The sequence below is a fragment of the Musca domestica genome, unplaced genomic scaffold (assembly GCF_030504385.1).
Source record: "Musca domestica strain aabys unplaced genomic scaffold, Musca_domestica.polishedcontigs.V.1.1 13, whole genome shotgun sequence".
Lineage (NCBI taxonomy): Eukaryota > Metazoa > Arthropoda > Insecta > Diptera > Muscidae > Musca > Musca domestica.
The window spans coordinates 12,713,946-12,736,146 of NW_026712172.1; the positions used below are offsets into that span (position 1 = coordinate 12,713,946).

Sequence of the window (22,201 nt, forward strand, 5' to 3'; positions counted from 1 at the left end):
TATTTCGGCCGATTTCATACACGTTATGCACCAAACATGATATATATGACCGATACCAATGAAATTCAGAATGTGTGGCGGAATTTGGTTACAATAATAAATGTGACAAATAAATTGGAAATTAGTTAAGATTTGGATATAGCTCCCATATATATATTTTCGGCCGATTTCACATATTTGACGCACCATTTTCAATGAAATATGAAAGGTGTGGCGGATTTTGGTGTAAAAGTAATTTTTTTAAAATTATATTTAAATCGGGTCAGATTGGGATATGATTTTAATAAGAACCATTGACCCACAAGGCCTTATGCTAACACTAAAAAACAACACAACAATTAATTTGAAATACGCTTATTACGGCGAAGTATGTTGCTATCTCGAATTCACTAATTGCAATAGAAATGCCACTCAACTTCAAAAGATTGCAGTTTACTGCACGCTTGGTATTTGCTATGAAATAAATAAATCCGAAGGACAAACCCTTCGTGTATGTATGTCATGTTACTGCTTTTCTAATGGTTTTGGTTATTTACGCATTAAAGTAGTGCAATAATTTTTTTTTTTAATTTTTAAAATTGTTTTTTTTTTAACCAACATATATTCGTAAATAAAATTTTGAATGCATATAAAATCAAAAGGGGTAGCGAAGCGCACCGGGTTCAGCTAGTATAATATAAAGTTTCACAAAAGCGGAAACGGAAGCACAGACGCATGTCATTCACTCATTTATGAATATTATGCGAACAAAAAATATTAGAAATATAACAGTAAACGAAATACAAATTAGGACAAAGGAAATAGTGGATCGTAAGGTGCAGAAAATGCATAAGAAAGTTATGAAGTAAAATAGCAGTTTGTGCGTCCATGCCGATCTTCGAATATACTCCACCATTTGGAAGAAATTTGCAAATTTCCAAAAAAAAAAAAATATTAAAAATAAATAGATAAATAAATAAAACAAATAGGAAATTTAAAACAATTCCGGTGGATAATGTTGCTAATATCATCAAAATACCAAATATAGGGAAGTATAGGCATTTGGAGGCTATGCCGAAATAAGTCAATACCACAAGTCCTGCAGACCAAACACACATCTGAGTTAAAATGTATTTACCTACTTTAATTTGTTCGGAAGCTAGAGTGATTTCCAAAGACGGACAGACGGACGGACAAACATAAGGACAGACATAGTTAAATCGACACATAATTTAATGTTGATAGAGAATATATATACTTTTCAGGGTCTAAAATGTATGTTTCGAGGTGTTACAAACGGAATGACAAATTTAATACCGAATATCAGGGGGAACAGTTATATGAGGACTATACCAAAACGTATACTTATATTGACAATTCAAGGATGTTTCTTATATAATGGGAACACATGCTGCCAATTTACGGGGCCTATACCCAAAAGTTCCTTAGAACTAGCAAGCCTCTAAATAAAATTGTATCAACCTACTTTATTTCGTTCAGAAGTTGGAGTCATTTTCACAGACGGACGGAAATTACTAAATCGACATAGAATTTTATGTAATGCAGACTATCGTCATACATGGTTTTCTATTTGAATACCATCTAAATAAAAGGTCAAGATAAATAAGGGAGATACCGTATTGGATCATGTCAACGTAACGCCATCGAAGCTTTTATGACTATGAAAGATAAAAAACCAACCAATCCATTTGACATAACAAATTTTTGAATATTTATTTTGAATATATATTTGAATATTTTTCTGCATAAGTCCTCTCGAGAGCGTGCCTCCCAGGAAGTGTCTAAGTGAAGTCTCCACATTACATGAAGCATCATGACATTAAAGACAAAAATATTCTTCATCAAATTTTACTGTACGTCACCAAAGAAAAGAAATCTCTATTCCAATCATATGTGAATGTTCCATAAAATAAAACCGAAAATATTTCAAATTTCTTTTTATCAATTTTCCCCGGATTTTTTCTATTTGACCTTCTAGGCGTCATTCGGGGTTTATTTGATTCTTTTTTCTTATATATATTTTATTATTAAACATTTATATCCACGAAGGTCCCAAAATAGAAAAATATGGCACGACCTCCACAATAAATAAAATCTCGGAATAAATAAAGGCTGTACAAAAAGAAGTCAAAAGGTCAACATTTGGAGAAAGTATGTGGAAAACATGTCTACAACTTAAGAAACACTTTAAATGGGAGTTATCCTTACAAAGTAGACCAGTATGACACATTTTCTGCTCTAATGCTTCTGAATTGGATTCAATCCTTTCACTGCGTATTTCGCTAGTAACCCCAAAGACGACGAATGCCGAATGCTGCAATTCAGAATTTGACTACAAGACATTACATAGCTAATGAAACTGAAAAATGGATGCTAATCCTGAAACAAGATCTGTGTAAGTCGATGGTTTCTAGTCAATGATTATTATCAATGAATTTCTTGTTTTCCTATTGTGGAGAGCCTTGAGGTTCTCGTTGATTCAGCACCCTTAAAGTTCTTCTGGATTCTCATCTTTGTTTGGAGAGTATTAAATTAATGTTGTACCAGACTACCAAAATAAATTTTTCCAGATGCCGACCTATTTCTTATTTTTTTCTCACAACTGTTTGGTGTGTAGAGTAATATCTATAATATTCTATAATTTTATATTCATAAAATACTCCCAACGATTATTTTAATCTAAACCCAGCCTTCGGCGGAACAAATTTATCATCGAAAAATGACACTTACTTCTAATAAATTCATTCCATTGAAAATATTTCGGTTATACTCACCTTTTCTCTTAACATGTCTCGTATACGGCCAACTTGATTCTTTGAACGATGTAATTCCAATTGAAGCTCCAAGCAGCGCTCACCCTAATCATTGCTTTCGCGGAATTATCAAGCCTACCTCCGGTACATCCTGCGTATAATTATTGACCTGATGATCATCCAAATTTTCCGTCAACGATGAAAAATGAAGCCATGGAGCATCCAGTGATGCAGCTGGATTCACTTGCTGTTGTCGTTGTGATTGTTGATATTTTAACGTTACATTTTGGTTTGAGGCAATGGGAACGGCTTGCGATACCGCTGCGCCGCTGCTGGTGGGCTTAGCCGGTAAGGGAGGTGGTTTTTGGGTCCGCCGAGGCATTAAACATGGACTATTTGGTGTCGATTGGACTGTAGCTTGGCTACGTTGGAAGGCAGCTGCAGGACTGTCCAGGTTCAATTCCATTTGCTGCGACTTAGAGGCCGCTAAAGGAGATGACCCATTTGGTAAGCAATGGAGAAGAATTCAAAATATGCGAAGTGTCATATAGGGTTGGAAACGAATGCTGTTGTTGTTGTTGATGTTGCAATGCCCCTGTCATGATCATCAAATGCCCCTGTTGATGATGATGATGTGTGATATATTGCCCTTGATAATGCTGTTGCTGCTAAAAATAATGACTTTGATTTGCTCCCGGCCCAGAATATTGAGAACGCAGAAAGTAATTATGTGCTTGAATTAAATACTGGTACTGGTCTTGGAATGCCTGATGTTGCTGCTGCTGCTGTTGATCATGGTGATGTGAACTACCGCTACTTCCAGCACTGCCCACACTAGCAGCACCCAATGAAGCTGGTGTTGCCCGACCCGATGTTGAGGGTGATGGAGAGGAGGAATTTCATCTTCTTCTTAGCAGGCTGTGCTGTTGTTGTTGCTGCTGCTGGTAATAATGCTGCTACTGATGGTGATGAGTGCTGCCCGGCTGCTGCAAGTTGGTAAGCGGATCAAAATTTTGAGATAATCTTCCCGAAGGCACTTCGTCGGACATTTAGGTGGATTTTTGTTGGTTACCTCTTTTTAAGATTACAAAAAACGGCTTTTGTAAAAAAAAACAAATTTGTTTTAATATTGACTTTAAATTCACTGGTATTATGGTATTGAGTTCCACTATTGGTTTGTAGTCGTATACATTTTGTAACTGAAAAGAAAAATAGAATGGAAAAAATTTAAATATTTTGAAAATTGAAAATATGATATGAAAACCAAATCAAACCAAAAAAAATTTTTTTTAGGAGTCATGACTCCCTCTAATTAAAATAGTTTTTAGAAATATGAACTGAGCATTTAAAGTGGATTTTTAATTTAAGGGTGATTGACATAGGATAAGCATCGAGTTTAAAAAGCATTGTTTAATATTTTTGCAAGGACTTTTAGAGTATTAAACAGGTTCGGTTGAAGGTGGTTTTGGATTTGTGTATTAAGTGTGCGAATTTTTTAAATGTTGCATTGAGGTCTCCGTTGGTGGTTGGTTTATGATAAAGAGACAGTTTCGGAAATGTGTGCTACAATTTAAAAAAAAAAAAGCACTACATAGTACATAAAATAAATCGTGATAGTGTAGCCTGGACATATGGAGGTGATTTCGGAAATGTTTAGTATAATTGTACGAAAAGTACTAAATGGTACTAAATTACATATTGAGTAATGGGATAGAGTAGGAATTTCGAAATGCGATATTAAGGTCTCGGTTAGAATCTGGGCTTGAAATATGGAGGAAGCTTTGAAAATGCGTACTATAACAGTATCAAAAGTACTAAATGAAATTAAATTTGCGTTATGTAAATGAATAGAGTTTGAATCCTGAAATTTGATCTTGAGTTTTCTGTTAGTATCTGAGATTGAGATATGGTGGTGGTTTTGCAAATTTGTACCATAATTGTTCAAAAAGTTGAAAATTGTTGAAAAAATTTAACTAATTTTGGATCACTGTTGGTGTCTCGGATGGAGAGATGTAAATTATTTTGGATATGCTTACTAAAAGCTACCAAATTTGGTATGGGCTACTGAAATTTGATATTGTAGTCATAATCGGTTTCTAGGGTTTATATGTGGACACTTTGAAACAGTTTTGGGCCGAAAAAATTGATGTGGGCCCATTGTTCAGTGGTTCTACTAATAACATAGTCGCTAAACATCAAAATAAAAGCTTTTGAAGACATTTTGTGTAAAAGGTAAACATTTTCCTATTATTTTTTCCCGAAAAAGGAAAAACATATATTAATATATAAAACCTTGAAACTTTGAAAATTTAGTACGATGCAGTTTTGATTTTTTTCAAACTGAATTTGTGCTTTTTGAGTACATAAACATTTGGAAAGACTCTAATATTTTATGGTGGACTTTTATCTGACAAAATAGCGGGCACTTGCTAGTTTTAAATATTTTTTACTGTAGCATTAAATGTGGTTTTTTAAAAATCTTTTCTAAAGCGGCGAACGCGTTTTTATACCCTCCACCATACACAATATGTGGGGTATATTAAGTTCGTCATTCCGTTTTTAACTCATCGAAATAATAATTTTAGACCTAACAAAATATATGTGTACTTGATCAGCGGAAAATTCGAAGGAGATTTAGCCCTGTTCGTCCGTCCGCCTGTCCGTCTGTTTTAATCACGCTAGAGACAAAATCAATAAAGATAGGAAGCTAACATTTTGCACCGATATATCCTTTGTCTGCAGGCAGGTCAAGTTCGAATATGGGCTATATCAGTCCACGATATCGTATAGCCCCCGTGCAACAGTACCCCCGATATTCATTATTTTGATGATTTTAACAACATTTTTCAATGGAATTGTCTGAGGTTCTACACAAGGGGTTCTTCGTAGGTCAACGATATCGTGTAGCCCCCATATAAATGTACCTTCCGACATTCGATATTTTGATGATTTTACAAAGTATTCCCTCTGACCCTGGAAGAGAATTGTCTATATAGGTCTACGGTTTAGTGTAGCACCCATAAACGGAACTCCGAAATATTCGGAATTTCCAGGATTTTCGCGACATTATTCACCGAGTTGCGTCAAATTTGGTATTTGAAGTTCGTAGTGGTATGATAGAAAATTATCTATGCAGGAGCACGTCTTAGTATATATCACATACAACGGTACCTCCCTTAATTCGGTATTTTGATGATATTAGCGACATTATTCACCGGAATTGTTTCGAATTTCGTATTTGAAGTTCGGAATGGTTACTACAGCCTATGACAAAAATTTGAGCGGTATTTTACGACGGAATTATTTTTGAAAATTATCAACCTTTTTCCGAAACTTTATTTGTTTCACTTCAGAAATATTTTATAGATATAGATAGATATACATTTTGTGTAGAATATTTCTTCCCTTAACACTTTCAGCTCATACCTAAAATTCAAGGATTTGAAGAATTTTTTTTTTTCGAAACTTATTAAAAAATGAAAAAAGTGGGGGAAAATGCCGCCTCCATTTACGTTACTTTCCGATGTAATTTTTCAAAACGCCGATACATGTGTCTTTTATTTTGAATTCTACTTTCATTATCTCCTTGATGTTTTTTTGGTAATTATTTATTGTGTTGCATAGCGTTATTAACGGTAATTTGAAAAATATTTTTAATTTTTTTACAGTGACTGACTATTGACTGTTTTCACTTTTTAATTACCGAAAGACGATTAAAGTCTTGCCATCAAATCCTAACTGTTGCAATCTTATGTATCAAATCCATGTCATATCACCCTTTTGGGAAGTGTTCCATGTTTAAAAGTCACTCGAACATTAGTTCCCATAAAAGTCTGAGAGCATTTGTCTCCAACAACTTTATTAGCCATTGTTCTGAGAGAGTCGTCTTCTCATGGTGACATTAAATTATGTTCATATTCATGTTCTACTCCTCATGTGAAAATACCTACCATTACTTATGACATAACTTCCTTTACGGCCTGATAAGGAGACGGTAGCCGATGCATAACCATACCGATTTAAACATAATAATATAGTTATAGGTAGCCAGCTTTCTGAGAATGCCTGGAGACGTTTCCACTTAGCATTCGGATACTTCTGTGTGTTGTAACCAAAAAGATGAGTAAATTATGCATTACTAGCTAAAAATTTATGGCCACACATTGTACCACCGAACATGTGTCCATATTAATGGCAATCCCCCGGTTTCCAATGCATACACAATGCCGCACAAAGAATGTAAGAAGGCCGTCTGAGGCACACAAGTATTTTGGGGGACTTACGATGTGGCCCACGATTGTTTGCCGCTAGAAGATGGCACTTGGCACTGCCAATGGTCTGGAAGACACTCAAAGGAACAAATGAACGAACTCAAGCGGAAATGTCAATTCTCAGAACAATATTTATTGGGAAAAAGACCATATCGAAGTAAGGAGTTGTTGTCCAACTCTCCGTAGATAGAATGAAATGAAGACCTAAGCCTGTGTATGTGTGCGTATGACATTCTGGTAAAAATGCAATTATTGCATATTTAATGTATGGCATGTTGTTTCTGGCTAGTGTTACTGTCATGCCCAGTGACTGCCAGCCAGCCAATATGCAATTGGTTAATAATGAGGAGTGCACATTTAAATTATTACCAAGAATTTCAATTGTAATTAACCAGGTAAAAGCAAAAGAAAATTGTTGTCCGTTGAAACAGAAGAGAGAATCGGTGGGGCGTTTATCATCATATTTGTTGAATTACAAGTAAATGAAAAATCGTTGTAATGATTTTTTGTAACATATATAAAACAGTTGCACAAGAATATTTAAAGTGAAGAAAGAATTCATGGACTATTGATGCACATTTTGTTCATTACAGGTGGGTTTTAATAATTAGCCCAAGTCCAGATTGCACTTCGTGTATTATATATAGTAAATATAATGTATAATGTGTTGTATATATTATAGTGCAGTTAGTGTATTATACTTTAACATAATAGGATAATATAGTGTATATTGGTATTAGGCGAACCCAGCGAACCAAACTGTCTGAGTGCGGTCCGTCTTCGGTCGGAAGAAACTTCAGATTTCAAATGCGAATTCGGTCCGACTTCCGATCGAAAGTTATATGGAGTGGTTGGCGTGTTGTCGGCGAAGGGTGGAATAAAAGTCTGAAGTTTTTGCTGACTTTTGTCCGAACTCTATTTCGGACCGAACTCGGAAGTAATATCGTGCTCGTTTCTGATTTTTTGCCCTTTGGTGCACAAGTAACCCGAAATCGGTTGAAGATGTATATGGGACCTATATCCAAATCTGAACCGATCTTGATAAAATTTGGTATAGATATTTCCGGGCTGTATCTGATATTTGGTACCAAAAATCATCGATGTCGAATGCACAATACGCTTGTGAGGGTCTTTAAGCTCCAAATTGGATAAAACATATATAGGAGCTATAGCTATATCTGAACCGATTTACAAATTTGAAGTATGAGTTTATAGGATGAATTCAGTCGTAAATACCAATGCAGTTATCGATAACACTCATCAAAGGTATTTCCGAGCTTTATAAGATATCTGGTGCCAAACATCATTGTTGTCGAATGCATATTAAGAATTTGAGGGACTTAAAGATCAAATCGGATAAAAACATATATATAGCTACATTTGAACCGATTTTCTCCGAATTCGATGTACTTGCTTCTAGACTGAATTCGGTTGGATGTACCAAAATTCAGGACTTTTGAATAGATATTAACTCGAAATCGGTTGAAGATATATATGGGACCTTATTCAAATTTGAACTAATCTTGACAAAATTTGGCAGAGGTATTTTTGAGCTGTATCTGATAACTGGCATCAAATATCATTGTTGTCGAATGCATATTACAAATGTCAGGAACTTAAACACTAAGTCAAATGAAACATATATATGGGAGCTATAGCTATATCTGAACCGATTTTCTAATGTACTTTTGTCTAGTTTGAATTTGGTCGGATATGCCAAAATGCAGGTCATTTGGACTGATATTGGCCATTTGGTGCACAATTAACCCGAAACCGGTTGAGGATATATATGGAAGCTATATCCAAATCTGCCAAACAAATAATAAATGCGACCTGCATTTTGTTCACAGGAATACATGGACGGTCTGGCATGTACAAATCGACTCAGAAAGTGTTTCTATGAAGATCCTCAAAAGTAACTATGGGTCTATTTCGCTTCTTTCTTCCTGTTACATCAAATGCACAAAGACATAAAACCCTTACAACTATGTGGTGTAGGGTATAAAATCCCTCCGAAATTTGACAGAATTTGGGCATACAGACATGTCGGAAAACACTTCCGACCTTGGGCAGACGTGACGTCCGACATTTGGTTCGCTGGGGAACATAATAATGAGTGTATATCATAGTACGCATTTTTTTAAATGCCTTCCCTTTAGATTGTGGAAATATAGCTAATAATAGAAGTGTTTGTAAGGCGTTTTGAGGGTTTTCATCGCAATGTAATCAAAATAGAGGGAATGATTTCTCCCCGCTCGCCAGCACTTATTTAACAATTCACCAACACTTAACATTTAAGATACCTTGAAATCCCTGCATTTTAGGTATACTGTTGACAATACGAGAAATCGTATCCCTCAAGCGAGTCACCAAAGGGTCTTTTTGGTCCTTTTTTAAAATATTATTAATGATTTGCTTTAAACAGGATCGCAGCAAGTCCAAATATTTTTCAAAAATATTAGTCATAAAATTCTACTGTATGTAACAATTTCTACCAAACTTATGCTCATGTTGTTGTCTGGAATATGTCCGAAGATACTATATACCTAAAATCAACGGATTACAAGGATTCTAAGTCCGGAATTATCAAAAAAAAATTTGGAGAGGGGGAACTTCCCCTCCATTTTTGCTCTTTTTATACCGTCCACCATACTATGGAGGGTATATTAATTTTGTCATTCCGTTTGTAACTCCTCATGTCAGACCCAACAAAGTATATATATTCTTGATCAGCGTAAAATTCTAAGACGATTTAGCCATGTCCTTCTGTCTGTCTGTCTGTTGTAGTTACGCTATCTTTCGAACAAATTGAGATAGAAGGCTAACATTTTGCACACATGTATATTTTGCCAGTAGGCAGGTTAAGTTCGTAAATGGGCCATGTAGGTCCAAGTTATCATATAGCCCCCATATAACGGTACCTACCGATATTTGGTATTTTGATACCGAATATAAATATTGTAATAACTTATGACAAAAGTTGCCTATGCAGGACCACGTCGTCGTATAGGCATTCGGTATTTTTAAGATTTTAACAGAATTTTTAACGGATTTTATTAATATTTTTTTTTTTTTTTTGGAAATTGTCAAATTTGTACCAAATGGTGGAGGGTATTAAAAGTTCTGCCCGGCCGAACTTACAGCTTTTCTACTTGTTTATAATCTTTTGGATATACCATGTAATTTTTTTTTGTATTAAACATTATTATTGAATCCGAATACATTTGTTTTCAAAGATTTCTTCGCCTCATGATGCAGTGTATTTAACACTTATTTTAACATTTATTTTATTTGTTTTAGCTACTAAAATATTTCAAAATAATTGATATTAAATATTTTTTGAGAAATTAAATAAAACTCCCCTCATTTAAAAATCATTTAATGTCCGATCACGTTTTCATGGTTTAAACAATTTATGACGGACTCCCCATTCATTCGTGTAAGGATGTTTATGCCGTGGAAATAGTTTTACCCAGTTGTCGTATACAAGCTCAGTTTCCCTTTTGGACAAGTAACTTCTCAACACACGCTCAACAATATTAATATTTTTGTAATTGTACATGACAATGTTAGACATAGCTTCAGAACCCGCTTACATTGTGCTGGGGTAAGACTAACAACAAGAAAAAGCCATCATGCTGGTGGTAACAACAATAGTTGTGATTGTTGCCATTGTTACTTGCCACTGCAATATACAAAAGAATTCTCTGGATGTATGTCGTTTTTTTTTTTTTTTGCTTCTCCTCAGCATCAAATGCTCTGGAACTCCAACAAAACATTATCAACAACAATATCTACCACAAAAACCAACGTTAACTTGTCTAAATTCATATAAAATATGCGAGCATGTGTCGCACATTTTAATTAGATTCTATCGATATGACACCAAAATCGAGTGGAGCTCGAGTGGAAACCCAACCAAACAGGGCGAACAAAGTAACACTATGCGTTAAACACGGTATAACTATTGCAAAAAATTCTAAAACGTTCATCGCTAACGCTCTGTATTATGCATGGAAACGTTTATTAGTATAACATATTAAGTAGTTATAGTAGCGCAGTTACACTTGTGGCATAAAGTTGATAGTTGAATGCACAATGGGTACATAATATCCTGAGAGCAGAAAAGAATTGTAATAAAAAACGGGTAAGGAAAAGTCAAAATTCGGGGCCGACTGTATGATACCCTACACCACTATGCATATTTAGTAGAGCTCCCGTATCAAAATAATTTATTTGAATATTAGCCATTATTTGCACAATAAACTTGAAATTAGATTAAGAATATTTAAGGGAGCAATATGCAAATCTAAGCCAATTTCGATAAAATTTGGAAAAGGTATTTCCAAGCTCTAAAGATATCTGGTACCAAATATCATTGTCGTCGAATGCATATTACGAATGTGAGGGTCCTAAAACCCTAAATCGGATGAAACATATATATGGAAGCTATAGCTATATCTATACCGATTTTCACCAAATTTCATACACTTGATTCAGAGCTGTATCTAATATCTGGTACCAAAGATCATTGTTGTTGAATTCATATTACGCGTGTGTTGGGACTTTAAATCCCAAATCGGATAAAATATGTAGATGGGAGCTATATCTGAACCGATTTACATCAAACTTGAAGTACTGGTTTGCCAAAACTCAGTCTATTTGGGCTGATTTTGGCCATTTGGTGCACAATCAACTTGATATCGGATAAAGATATATGTGGGAGCTACATCCAAATCTGAACCAATATCGACAAAATTTGACAGAGTTATCTTCGAGCAATATCTGATGTCCGGTAAAAAATATGACTTTTTTGGAGTGTATATTACGAATGTGAGGGACTTAAAACCCCAAATCGGATGCAGAATATATATGGGAGCTATAGCTATATATGAACCGATTTTCTCCAAACTTGATGTATTTTTCTAGACTGAATTCTGTGGGATGCACCAAAATATCAGGTCATTAGAAATTATGTTGGCCATCTCGTGTACAATTAACCCGAAATCTGTTGCAGATATATGGGAGCTATATCTAAATCTGATCCGATTATCACCAATTTCAAATATAGTTTGCCAAATTTCATCTCAATCGTATAATAAATGCGACCTGCATTTTTGTTCACATGGACGGGCCGACGGACGAACTGACATATATAAATCGACTGAGAAAGTGATTCTATGAATATCTTCAAAAGTAACTATGGGTCTATATCGCTTCCTTCTCCCTGATACAAAAAAATGCACAAAGACATGATACCCTTACCGCTATGTGGTGTAGGGTACAAACATTTTCAACATGAGCCTGGTTGGAATTAAGACCTACGTTCTCGCCGGCGTCTTAGCGTTCTCAAGTCTACAACTCACTTGTAAAACTTTCGAACTAGAAGACAAATACAATTGAGGTAGGAAAAGTCCTACCAATGTATATGTCAAGCATTGATAACATTGATACAGTCAGAATATAGTCCAACTTGGAATGAAAAAATGTTTCACATCAATTCGTATATGCATTTATCAAATGCTGTACGCATAAATGGAGCTTTTCAAATTAAATTAGCATCTAATATGACTGATGACCAAGGTCAACTTAGAAGGTTAGCATGTCATGTCCGAAATTATGAATCACAAATTTCATCAAAATTATATAAAATTTCATTCATCTTTTTTATTTCAAAAACCATCTTTCTCATCTCTTTTTTAAAAAAACCAAGACTCAAACGAGTTTCGGTTTCTTAGGCCAAATATTTTAAGGTCCTAGCTTTAACCATAAATCCAATATTTTGAACTATATTGCAGAATAATCGCAACATGAATCTTAAAAATTAATGGAGAGCTCTGGTTTACATCAAGAATCGTATGGGTCAATTTATAAAGACAATCCCTGATATCAAAATTTCTTACTTTTCCGTCAAATTTTCAATCTAATTTGACTAATTTTGATATTTTGACTTAAAATTTTGGTTAAATCCAACTTGAAAATAATCAATATGGGTCCAGGATTTAGTATAGCTTTCGTATAAAGAAATCCCTTGATTTTAGTTATTTCGAGGTTCTTGGCCGTGATTCCCAAAATATTTAAGTTTATCTTAGTTTCCTGAAGCGTAGAAATTTTTTCGCAATTATTACAGTGCAGATCCATGTTTCGGAGTGGCATGCAGACTTAGGATGCCCTTGATTTAACTTATTTCAGGGATTTTTACCACAATTTCAAATGTGGTACCGACGTGGACCTGCATACGAAATTGATTGCCATAGGTTCTAGTACCCATTAAGATCTTCCAACATGAAGTTTGAAATGATTTCGGTAAATAATGTCGCTTAATTCATGAAAATACAGAGTATCGGGAGGTACCGTTATATGGGGGCCATACGAAGTCGTGGACCTGCACAGACAATTTTCTATCATAGGCTGTAATATCCATTACGAACTTCAAACACCAAATTTGAAACAATTCCGGTGAATAATTGTGCAAAAATCATAAAAATATCGAATATCGGGAGGTACCGTCATAGGGGGGCTATACGAAAACGTGAACCGACATGGCTAATGGCCCTATTGGTGAAATATGCATGTGTGCAAAATGTTAGCCTTCCATCTCAATTCGTTCGAAAGATAGCGTGATTACAACAGACAGAGGGACATCGCTAAATCGTCTTAGAATTTTACGCAGATCCATACTTTGTCTATTATGAATATTTCTATGAGTTACAAACGGAATGACAAAGTTAATATAACCTCCATAGTGGTAGGTATAAAAACTGTAAGCTAAATAAAACCAATTGTTGCATATTTAAAAATCTGTTTCACACTATGAGACTCCGGTACAGAGTTGAATTTCTCTAGTTTCCTATCTTGTTGAGCGATGGTCTGAAACTTTCCTAACATCCTTTCGAATAAAAATGATTTAAATGGATCTTTTTGGAAGAGTTTTAAATTACTGATATTTCTCAACATTTAATAAAAGAATATTAAGAGACGCTACTTATGATGAAGTCCAAAAATTAATGGAATTTTTGACCTGACCTTGTACAAGTAGCACTCCCATATTCCCCTTAAATAATTTCACCAAATCATTATAAAACCATTCACACCACCAAGAAATTCTCGTGCAGAAAAATTCCATAAAAATATTCTGTTTTAATAAAAAAAATCGATGTAATTTTCATGTTAAGAAGCATGTATCTGCACTTGAACTCGCTCACACCAATTCTCTGCGTGAAACTAGCACCATATCAACTATTCACAGCCGTCGCAGCTATCAGTGACGGGTTGAGTACCGTTTAAAGAGTGTTAAAGTGTATAGTAGCTGCAGATGATGGCTGTATATATTTGCATGTTGGCAGCCATACAACGCCGGGATTTTACGTGACATAAATGCGCGCTCACGTCCTCAATTAACATAACAATTCATAGAAATATTCGGTGTATCGTTAACACTGTGGAGCATGATGTCGCACTAATATTTAAAAGTTCGTTAGTTTTTTGCTTATCTACCTCCTTCTACCTTGGACTAGTAATAATTTATGGAATTTGTTCCATGTACGATTCAAACACGTATCCACATACACACATCGTAATATATGAAAACATTGTTGTGGGGGTTCTGGGAGTGTTACATGTGTTTGCATTGCATTGTAGTTATTTTCAATACGAAATTGAGATTGAGTTGAGATGATATTGCGTGTCAGTTTCAAAATTGATTTGTTTCCGTTTGCTTCGACTGCATTTGAAATTCGAAGTGACTGGATTGAACAATGTGTTTTCCTTTAATGACAGAATTTTCGAGCAAAAGCAATACTAATTGTGACTTGAAAGAAACCGCAAAATTGTAACCTCTGGGTCTCATGGCTCAAAAAGGGCAATAGGGAGTACTAAAAGTTTAAGGAAGAATTTCGTATACTGAGGGTACAAAATGGAATACAATTTTGATAGCTTGTGGTAAGGAACAAGAAATAAATTAAGACTATTTTATATATTGGCCTCTTCGAAATTTGAGGTTTTAAAACCATTATTTCAATGAGCCAAAATTTACCAAATTATACGGGTTGAGATGAAAAAACTGCGACTATCTTCAGACTGCTGTCATTTCTAAGCCATTCGCCGACAGCAGCGTACAAAAGCAATTTGGTGAGATTTTTCATTTGGCTTTCTGGGTAAAGCCATTGAAATTCCAAAAAGTGCAAGAACTTGCACCGCAACAGAAAGAAAATAGACTCAAAAGAACTAAAGAGTTGCTTCGCTTGTCCGAAAGTGGTGAACTGCCGAATTTGGTTTTCTCCGATGAGAAAACCTTTGTCGTTGTCCAGCAGTTGTAAACAAACTAAATTGTTGTGTTTACTTGCCAAAGAGGTCAGCTGAAACTGTGCACCTTCGGTTGTCCACCAGAACTTTAGCGCCGGCCATGGTGATGGTGTGGGCCGCTATAGCAGCCGATGGTCGCTCTCCGCTCGTATTAATCGACCGTGGCATCAGAATAAATGACGAACCTTGGACATTCCAGCAGGACTCAGCACCATCGCACTTTAAGAATGGTTACAAAATGAGGTTCCTCGCTTCATTTCCAGCGCACAATGGCCACCAAAATCTCCGGATACCAATCCGTTGGTCTATTGTTTCTGGAGTATTTTGCAAAGCAAGGTTGGCACTAAAAATACGAAAGTATCGATCAAATACAAATATACCGCAGAGCAACTTTCGGGCAGCGTGTGACGGTTTCATTGGCCATTTGAAGGCTATAATTTGTGCCAAAGGTGGCCAATTCGAACAAATCTAAACTTATTCTAAAATTTTATGATATTTCCGACATTGTTTGTTTTTGCTCAGTAAAATAAAAAAAATGTAAAAATATTGCGCTTGACCTTGTTGCTGTTGTTTTATCTCATCCTGTAGATTTACACATGCAAACCTTATTTGTAAATATATTTATGGGCAAAATGTTGCAGATACATAAATAACTATATATAGCCACTGAAAAAAGTATGTCAATTCGAGTTGCATGTCAGTTCAGGTAATCCTGACACAACAGTGGCACAGCTGTTTAACTTTTTAAAGAAATGAGGGAATGGCCAGAGGTAATTCGAACCCTTTCTTACATTTCAACAGATACAATTCATATGCAAATAAATCCTCACAAATATGCATCATAATGCAACAACATATAAATCATACAACCATGATTTATATGTTGTTGCATTATGATGCATATATACGTTCATACATATATGTGATATGGGGTGCAACAGCGAAGGGCGTTTGAAACATATGTGTCTTGTCGTGTCATTTGTAAGCTTATTTTATGTCACAGTGGCGAGAATTTGCTTAGAATTGTTGTTATTGTAAGCGGAATACTTTGAAAATGTCAACTGTGCTACACACTTGTTCAGCGAATATCCATCAGCAGCGGTAATATCCGCTTGTGGTCTTTATGCCACTGTGGTTTTCAATCAAGAAGGAGTGAATTGTCAGCAAAATTCTCGGATATAAAAATTTACAATATGGTTTATCGATCTTATTGTAATGAAGGGATGTCAACATTATTTATTGTGTCATGGCTGCAGAAGCTTTAAAGGCAATGGTAAATGTGTAACTCAAAAAATGAGTTCGATAATCTCACTCCTCGTTATAATTTGATACTTGCTTATCGGTAGAAGAGAAAACAAGTAAAAAAACATTAAGTTCGGCCGGGCCAAACTTTTAATACCCTCCACCTTAGGGTAAAAGAAACATTAGAAGAAATGTGGCAAAAACCATTAAAATGCCGATTATGGGGAGGTACCGTTATATGGGGGCTATACCAAAACGTGGACCTATAATTACAATGTTTCGCCACCGGAGCTGGAACCCATTATGACCTACAAATACCAATTTTAAGACAAATCCGTGAAAAAATGTGGTAAAAAAAACTAAAATACTAAATATCGGGAGGTACCTTTATATGGGGGCTATACCACAACGTGGACCTATACATGCAATGTTTTGCCACACGCTCAGGGACCCGCTATGACATACAAATACCAATTTTAAGACAAATCCGTGAAAAAATTTGGCATAAATCATCAAAATACCGAATATCGGGAGGTACCGTTATATGGGCACTATACCAGAACGTGGACCGATATATCTCATTTTCAATACCAACCATCCTAGACACAATGCAAATAGCTCTGCTAAATTTTGGAGCTCTACGTCAAATAATGTGGGCTGTATCGTGATTTCAACAGACAGACAGACAGACGGACATCGTTAAATCGACTTAGAATTTTATGCTGATTATGAATATATATACTTTATGGGGTCTAAAACGAATATTTAGGGATGTTACAAACGGAATGACAAATTTAATATACCCTCCTTTCCAAGGTGGAGGGTATAATAACTACGCAAAAAGGTTCAAAATGGTACTCTCATGATGGTGCCTATAACATTTGTTATAGTCGAACTAAACTTCGTTGTTAATTGCTACTTCAGACCCCGCTTCCTGTTTGACTGTAACGCTTTAAAGTCCCGGTTTGTTTGTTTTTGTACCCTTCACCATAGTATGGAGGGCATATTAAGTTTGTCATTCCGTTTGTAACACCTCGAAATATACATTTTAGACCACTCAAAGTATATATATTCTCGATTTAGCTGTGTCCGCCAGTCTGTCCGTCTTTGAAAATCACTCTAACTTCCGAACGAAAAGAAGTAGGTTGATAAAATTGTACTCAAATGTATTAACTTTTGGTACTGAAAATGGGCCATGTAGGTCCTCGTATTCGTATAGCCTCCATATACCTCCCTTGTTTCGGTGTTTTGATGATTTTAGCGACATTATTAACCGGAATTGTTTCAAATTTGGTATTTGAAGTTCAAAATTGACAGCCTAGGACAGAAAATTGTCTGTGCAGGTCCACGTCTTTGTATAGACCCCATATAACGGTACCTCCCGATATTCGGTATTTTGATGATTTTAGCGACATTATTCACCGGAATTTTTTCAAAATTTGTATTTGAAGTTCGAAATAGATACTACAGCCTAAGATAGAAAATTGTCTGTGCAGGTTCACGTCTTCGTATAGGCCCCATAAATCAGTATCTCCCTATATTCGGTTTTTTGACGTGTTTAGGTAGAACACCCACCGAAATTGTTTGAGATGCCGTATTTGAAGTTCGTAATGGATGCTACAGCCTGTGACAGAAAATTGTCTATGCATGTACAGGTCTTTGAATAGCTCCGATATAACGGTACCTTCCTATATGTGGTATTTTAATGATCTTAGCTACATTATTCACCGTTTATTCCAAGTTTCGAATTTGAATATGGTAATGGCTTATGTCAAACAAAGTCTTTGTAGGTCCATGTCGTATAGACCGAAACGGCTATATTCGGTATTTTTAAGATTTTAAAAGAATTTTTAACGGATTTTATCTTTTGAAAATTTACAAATTCGTTCCAAGAGGTGGAGGGTATTCAAAGTTCGGCCCAGCCGAACTTACTGCTTTTTATCTTGTTTAAACTAGAATTAAAAAATACGAAATGTGGTTAAATTGGTAAAGTAGAATTCTGTGGAGTATTGCCTAGTATTGAGCTAAAAATGTACAAAGAGAATCAAAATGTACTAAATTTGATAACCCGGTAAGTTTGATAAGCCTCAATGTCATCAAGTTACACAAAACTATGCAATATAACCTCACAAGCTTCAAGTTATGTCCCTTTCCGTTTCTTATTTGTTCGGTTAGTACGATAGTTGCTAAAATACCTTCCACAGTTTCCAATTGCATAGCATTACCATTAACTATTCTGGTATTCATATCTGTGAAAAGGACATTTACCCCAGTCACACATAGACACAAGAAATGCTGGATAGTCATCTGCGGATATCCCGCCAGCCGGTTGAACCGTCAGCCACCCAGGTAGCCAGCAAACCAATAATGTTAACATTCAAATCGCATTGGGATATTTGTAGTCATTGATAGGATTGAATTTGTATTGCCACTGCTGGAGGAACACATCTTGCATTGCATTTCAACTGAAACAGACAGAGTTTATCAGACGAGGATAAGTGGAAGGGAGAGCAAGTTCAATACATCATTGTCCGGAATAATGAATGTTTAATTACGCATAGAGGGTGTTCGGAGCATCGTTTAATGGCTGCATCGATTTAATTGATTTCGTAAAATGACACTAAAATTGTTACACGGCAGCATTGGTAATGAATGAATGAATTGGTTTAATGCAATTATACATGAGTGTTTTTTTTTTTTGAATTGGGATCGGATCGGAGCAGATTGTGAAGTATGTCGCACTATTTTAGGAATTGAATAGTAAAAGATGAAAATAAATTCAAAATCTCAAATAAGTGTATTTGTTTTGTAAAATGTGTTATTGTGCCTAATAATCTGGTTCTGGATTTAGCTCCAAGTGTAAAAATTAGGTACTTCTTTGGGGTAATGGAATATAAGCTGCGCTGAGTGGGCGCCTGCACCACATGCTCGACAGATAAGATAGGTGGGCTGGTATAGTGCTCCAAGAATATTTGCTTCTGGAGAAAAACTTATAGTGGTCCGTTCTCAATTTAGTCTCAAAGGAGGTTCATGACATTTGCTGAAAATCGGTTCAGATATAGCTAAACCACCCAACACCTTTTACACTATTTGACATTTAACCCCACAATGCAGTAGTATGTACTATGTAATAATGGTACAATATATTAAATACAGCCTTTAAATACTTTTGTCAATTACTTTCAAAATAGGTTAAGTTTTAGATATGACCCCCATATACAGGGTGAGATGAAAAAATTGGAATCAACTTCAGACTGCTGTTATTTCTAAGCCACTTGTCCGACAGCTTTTAAAATATTCCAGTGACAGCTCATTATATTGTTTACAAGCTTACAAAAGCATGTTGGTGAGAATTTTCCGGAAAAAAGTTATTCGTGATGGAATTCAAGCGTGATTTCTTTATATTTGACTGGAAAACCACAAGTGGCTATCGTTAGAGCACTCCAGCATTTAAATGTGAAAAAATCTTTTGTGTCTCCTACCATCTTATGTGTCTCGTTACCTTGATACTGGTAGCGTAGCCCGCCGCCAAGGAAGTGGACGGAAGAAAACAGAAACATCAGCAGAAATGGTTCGAAAAGCATAGAAGCGACTTGATCGAAACCCGCGACTCAGTGGCCGAAAAATGGCTCGTGAGCTGAACATATTGCAATATACCATTCGGCAAATATTGAAAAATGAGCTTGAGGTAAAGCCATTGAAACTCCAAAAAGTGCAAGAACTCACACCGCAACAGAAAGAAAATAGATTCAAAAGAGCTAAAAAGTTGCTTCGCTTAGCCGAAAGTGGTGAACTACCGAATTTGATTTTCTCCGATGAGAAAAAATTCGTTGTCCAGCAGTTTGTAAACAAACAAACTGATCGTGTTTACATACCAAAGAGGTCAGCTGAAAATGTGCACCTTCGGATGGCCAGCAGAACTCAAGCGCCGGCCATCGTGACGGTGTGGGCCACCATAACAGCCGACGATTGCTTTCCGCTCGCATTAATCGGCCGTGGCATCAGAATAAATGGCGAATATTATCGCGAAAATATTCTGAAGGCTCGTAAACATTTTGGCCGCAGACCTTGGACATTCCAACAGGACTCAGCACCATCGCAGTCAGCACGCGCCACCTAAGAATGGTTACAAAATGAGGTTCATCGCTTCATTTCCAGTGCACAATGGCCACCGAAATCTCCGGATACCAATCCGTTGGACTATTGTGTCTAGAGTATTTTGGAAAGCAAAGTTGGCACTAAATAATACCAAAGTGTAGTTTACCTCAAGCAAGCGCTTCGCCGGGAATGGGCCAAAAACACCCCAGAGCAACATTCGGGCAGCGTGTGACGGTTTCATTGGCTGTTTGAAGGTCATAATTCGAACCAAAGGTGGCAAATTCGAACAAATCTAAACTTATTCTTAAATTTGATGTTATTTCCGACATTTTTTGCTTTCATTCAATTACAGTAAAAAATGTAAAAGATATGGCGTTTGACTTTGTTGCAGTTTTTTATCTTAGCCTGTAATGGTCAGAAGTGACCTTTTAATGCGTTTGTGCTGTTTAAAATATTCGCGGTTTATGGTAATTATTAGCCGCTAAAGATTGTCCGATGACCATCCGAATTGGTAGGCTTCTGCCCAGCACTAAACTATTGTGGCCTGTGGAGCCACATAAATATTTTGCTATCATATCCAAAAACAATAGGCTTTTATTCTGACCCTAACCCTAACCCCATCTCCATTTTAAATTTCGTAAGGATCGAGCCATAATTGTGACCTGTAGCTTGATTGCAAATTAATATAGACAGACGGACAGATGGATATACATAGTTGATCGACTCAGCTCGGCGTGGGGGACCAATATTTCGAGGTGTTATATAAATTTCGGCCCAATCAAACTTATAATACCGCCAACACATAGTGTTGCAGGGTATAAAAACTGGAAGTCTTTGCGAGAACCTAAGATTCTAGATATCAGCCCATGCCGCAGAAAACAACAAAGACCTACTATTTTTTGGCCCAGATTTCTGATGCTTTAGAAGACTTGGATAGATTTTTTAAGCTGGGATTGTCCTGATGGTTCGCATTAAGTCTAGTGATTTAAAAAGACCCATGAAACATGTTGTTATATTGGTTTGGCCTGTAATTTAGAATTTTGATTTCCGCAGATTAAACTGCAACAAACGCGAGTACGTTTCTGGCTGAGGGTCAATAGGGCTGTATTTAATTCTCTCAAGATCTTTAAATATCCATTAAGAAAGGGGTATATTCTAAAGAACTTACCTGTTTATCTATTAAAGTTTATTCTGTCTTCATAAATTCAACCGATCAATTTTATGAATCTGAAAAATAAAAAGCAAAAGTTACAAATTACTGGCATACTTTTAAAATCTTTTTCTAAGAGTCATTTAAATGAAAATAAAGCTTAAATTTACAAATTCATTTCTCACAGGAACCCTGCATTGCCCTCTTATCAAATAATTTAATTTTCAATTATCGGATGACCATCTTGCACTAATTGCGTATCTAACACAAATCTCTCTTCATTTTCTCAACTTAAGTGTCAACAAAACACATTCGTAAACTAGTTGCCAATTGTTGCTGTCATGCCTACGGAGAAAGTACAATGATAATCTGCTGTAATTGAA

At 35.8% G+C, this 22,201-nt stretch overlaps 1 protein-coding gene across 1 annotated transcript; it reads right to left on the reverse strand.

Annotated features, from left to right (window-relative positions):
• Positions 1–2,801: 2,801 nt before the first annotated feature.
• Positions 2,802–21,895, reverse strand: LOC131800770 (uncharacterized). The gene is made up of 2 exons (XM_059118455.1): positions 21,837–21,895; positions 2,802–3,952 (listed from the first exon to the last, which is right to left on the reverse strand). Exon 2 carries the CDS (start codon positions 3,217–3,219, stop codon positions 2,863–2,865), a length of 357 nt encoding a protein of 118 aa, XP_058974438.1. The 5' UTR covers positions 3,220–3,952; positions 21,837–21,895; the 3' UTR covers positions 2,802–2,862.
• Positions 21,896–22,201: the final 306 nt, after the last annotated feature.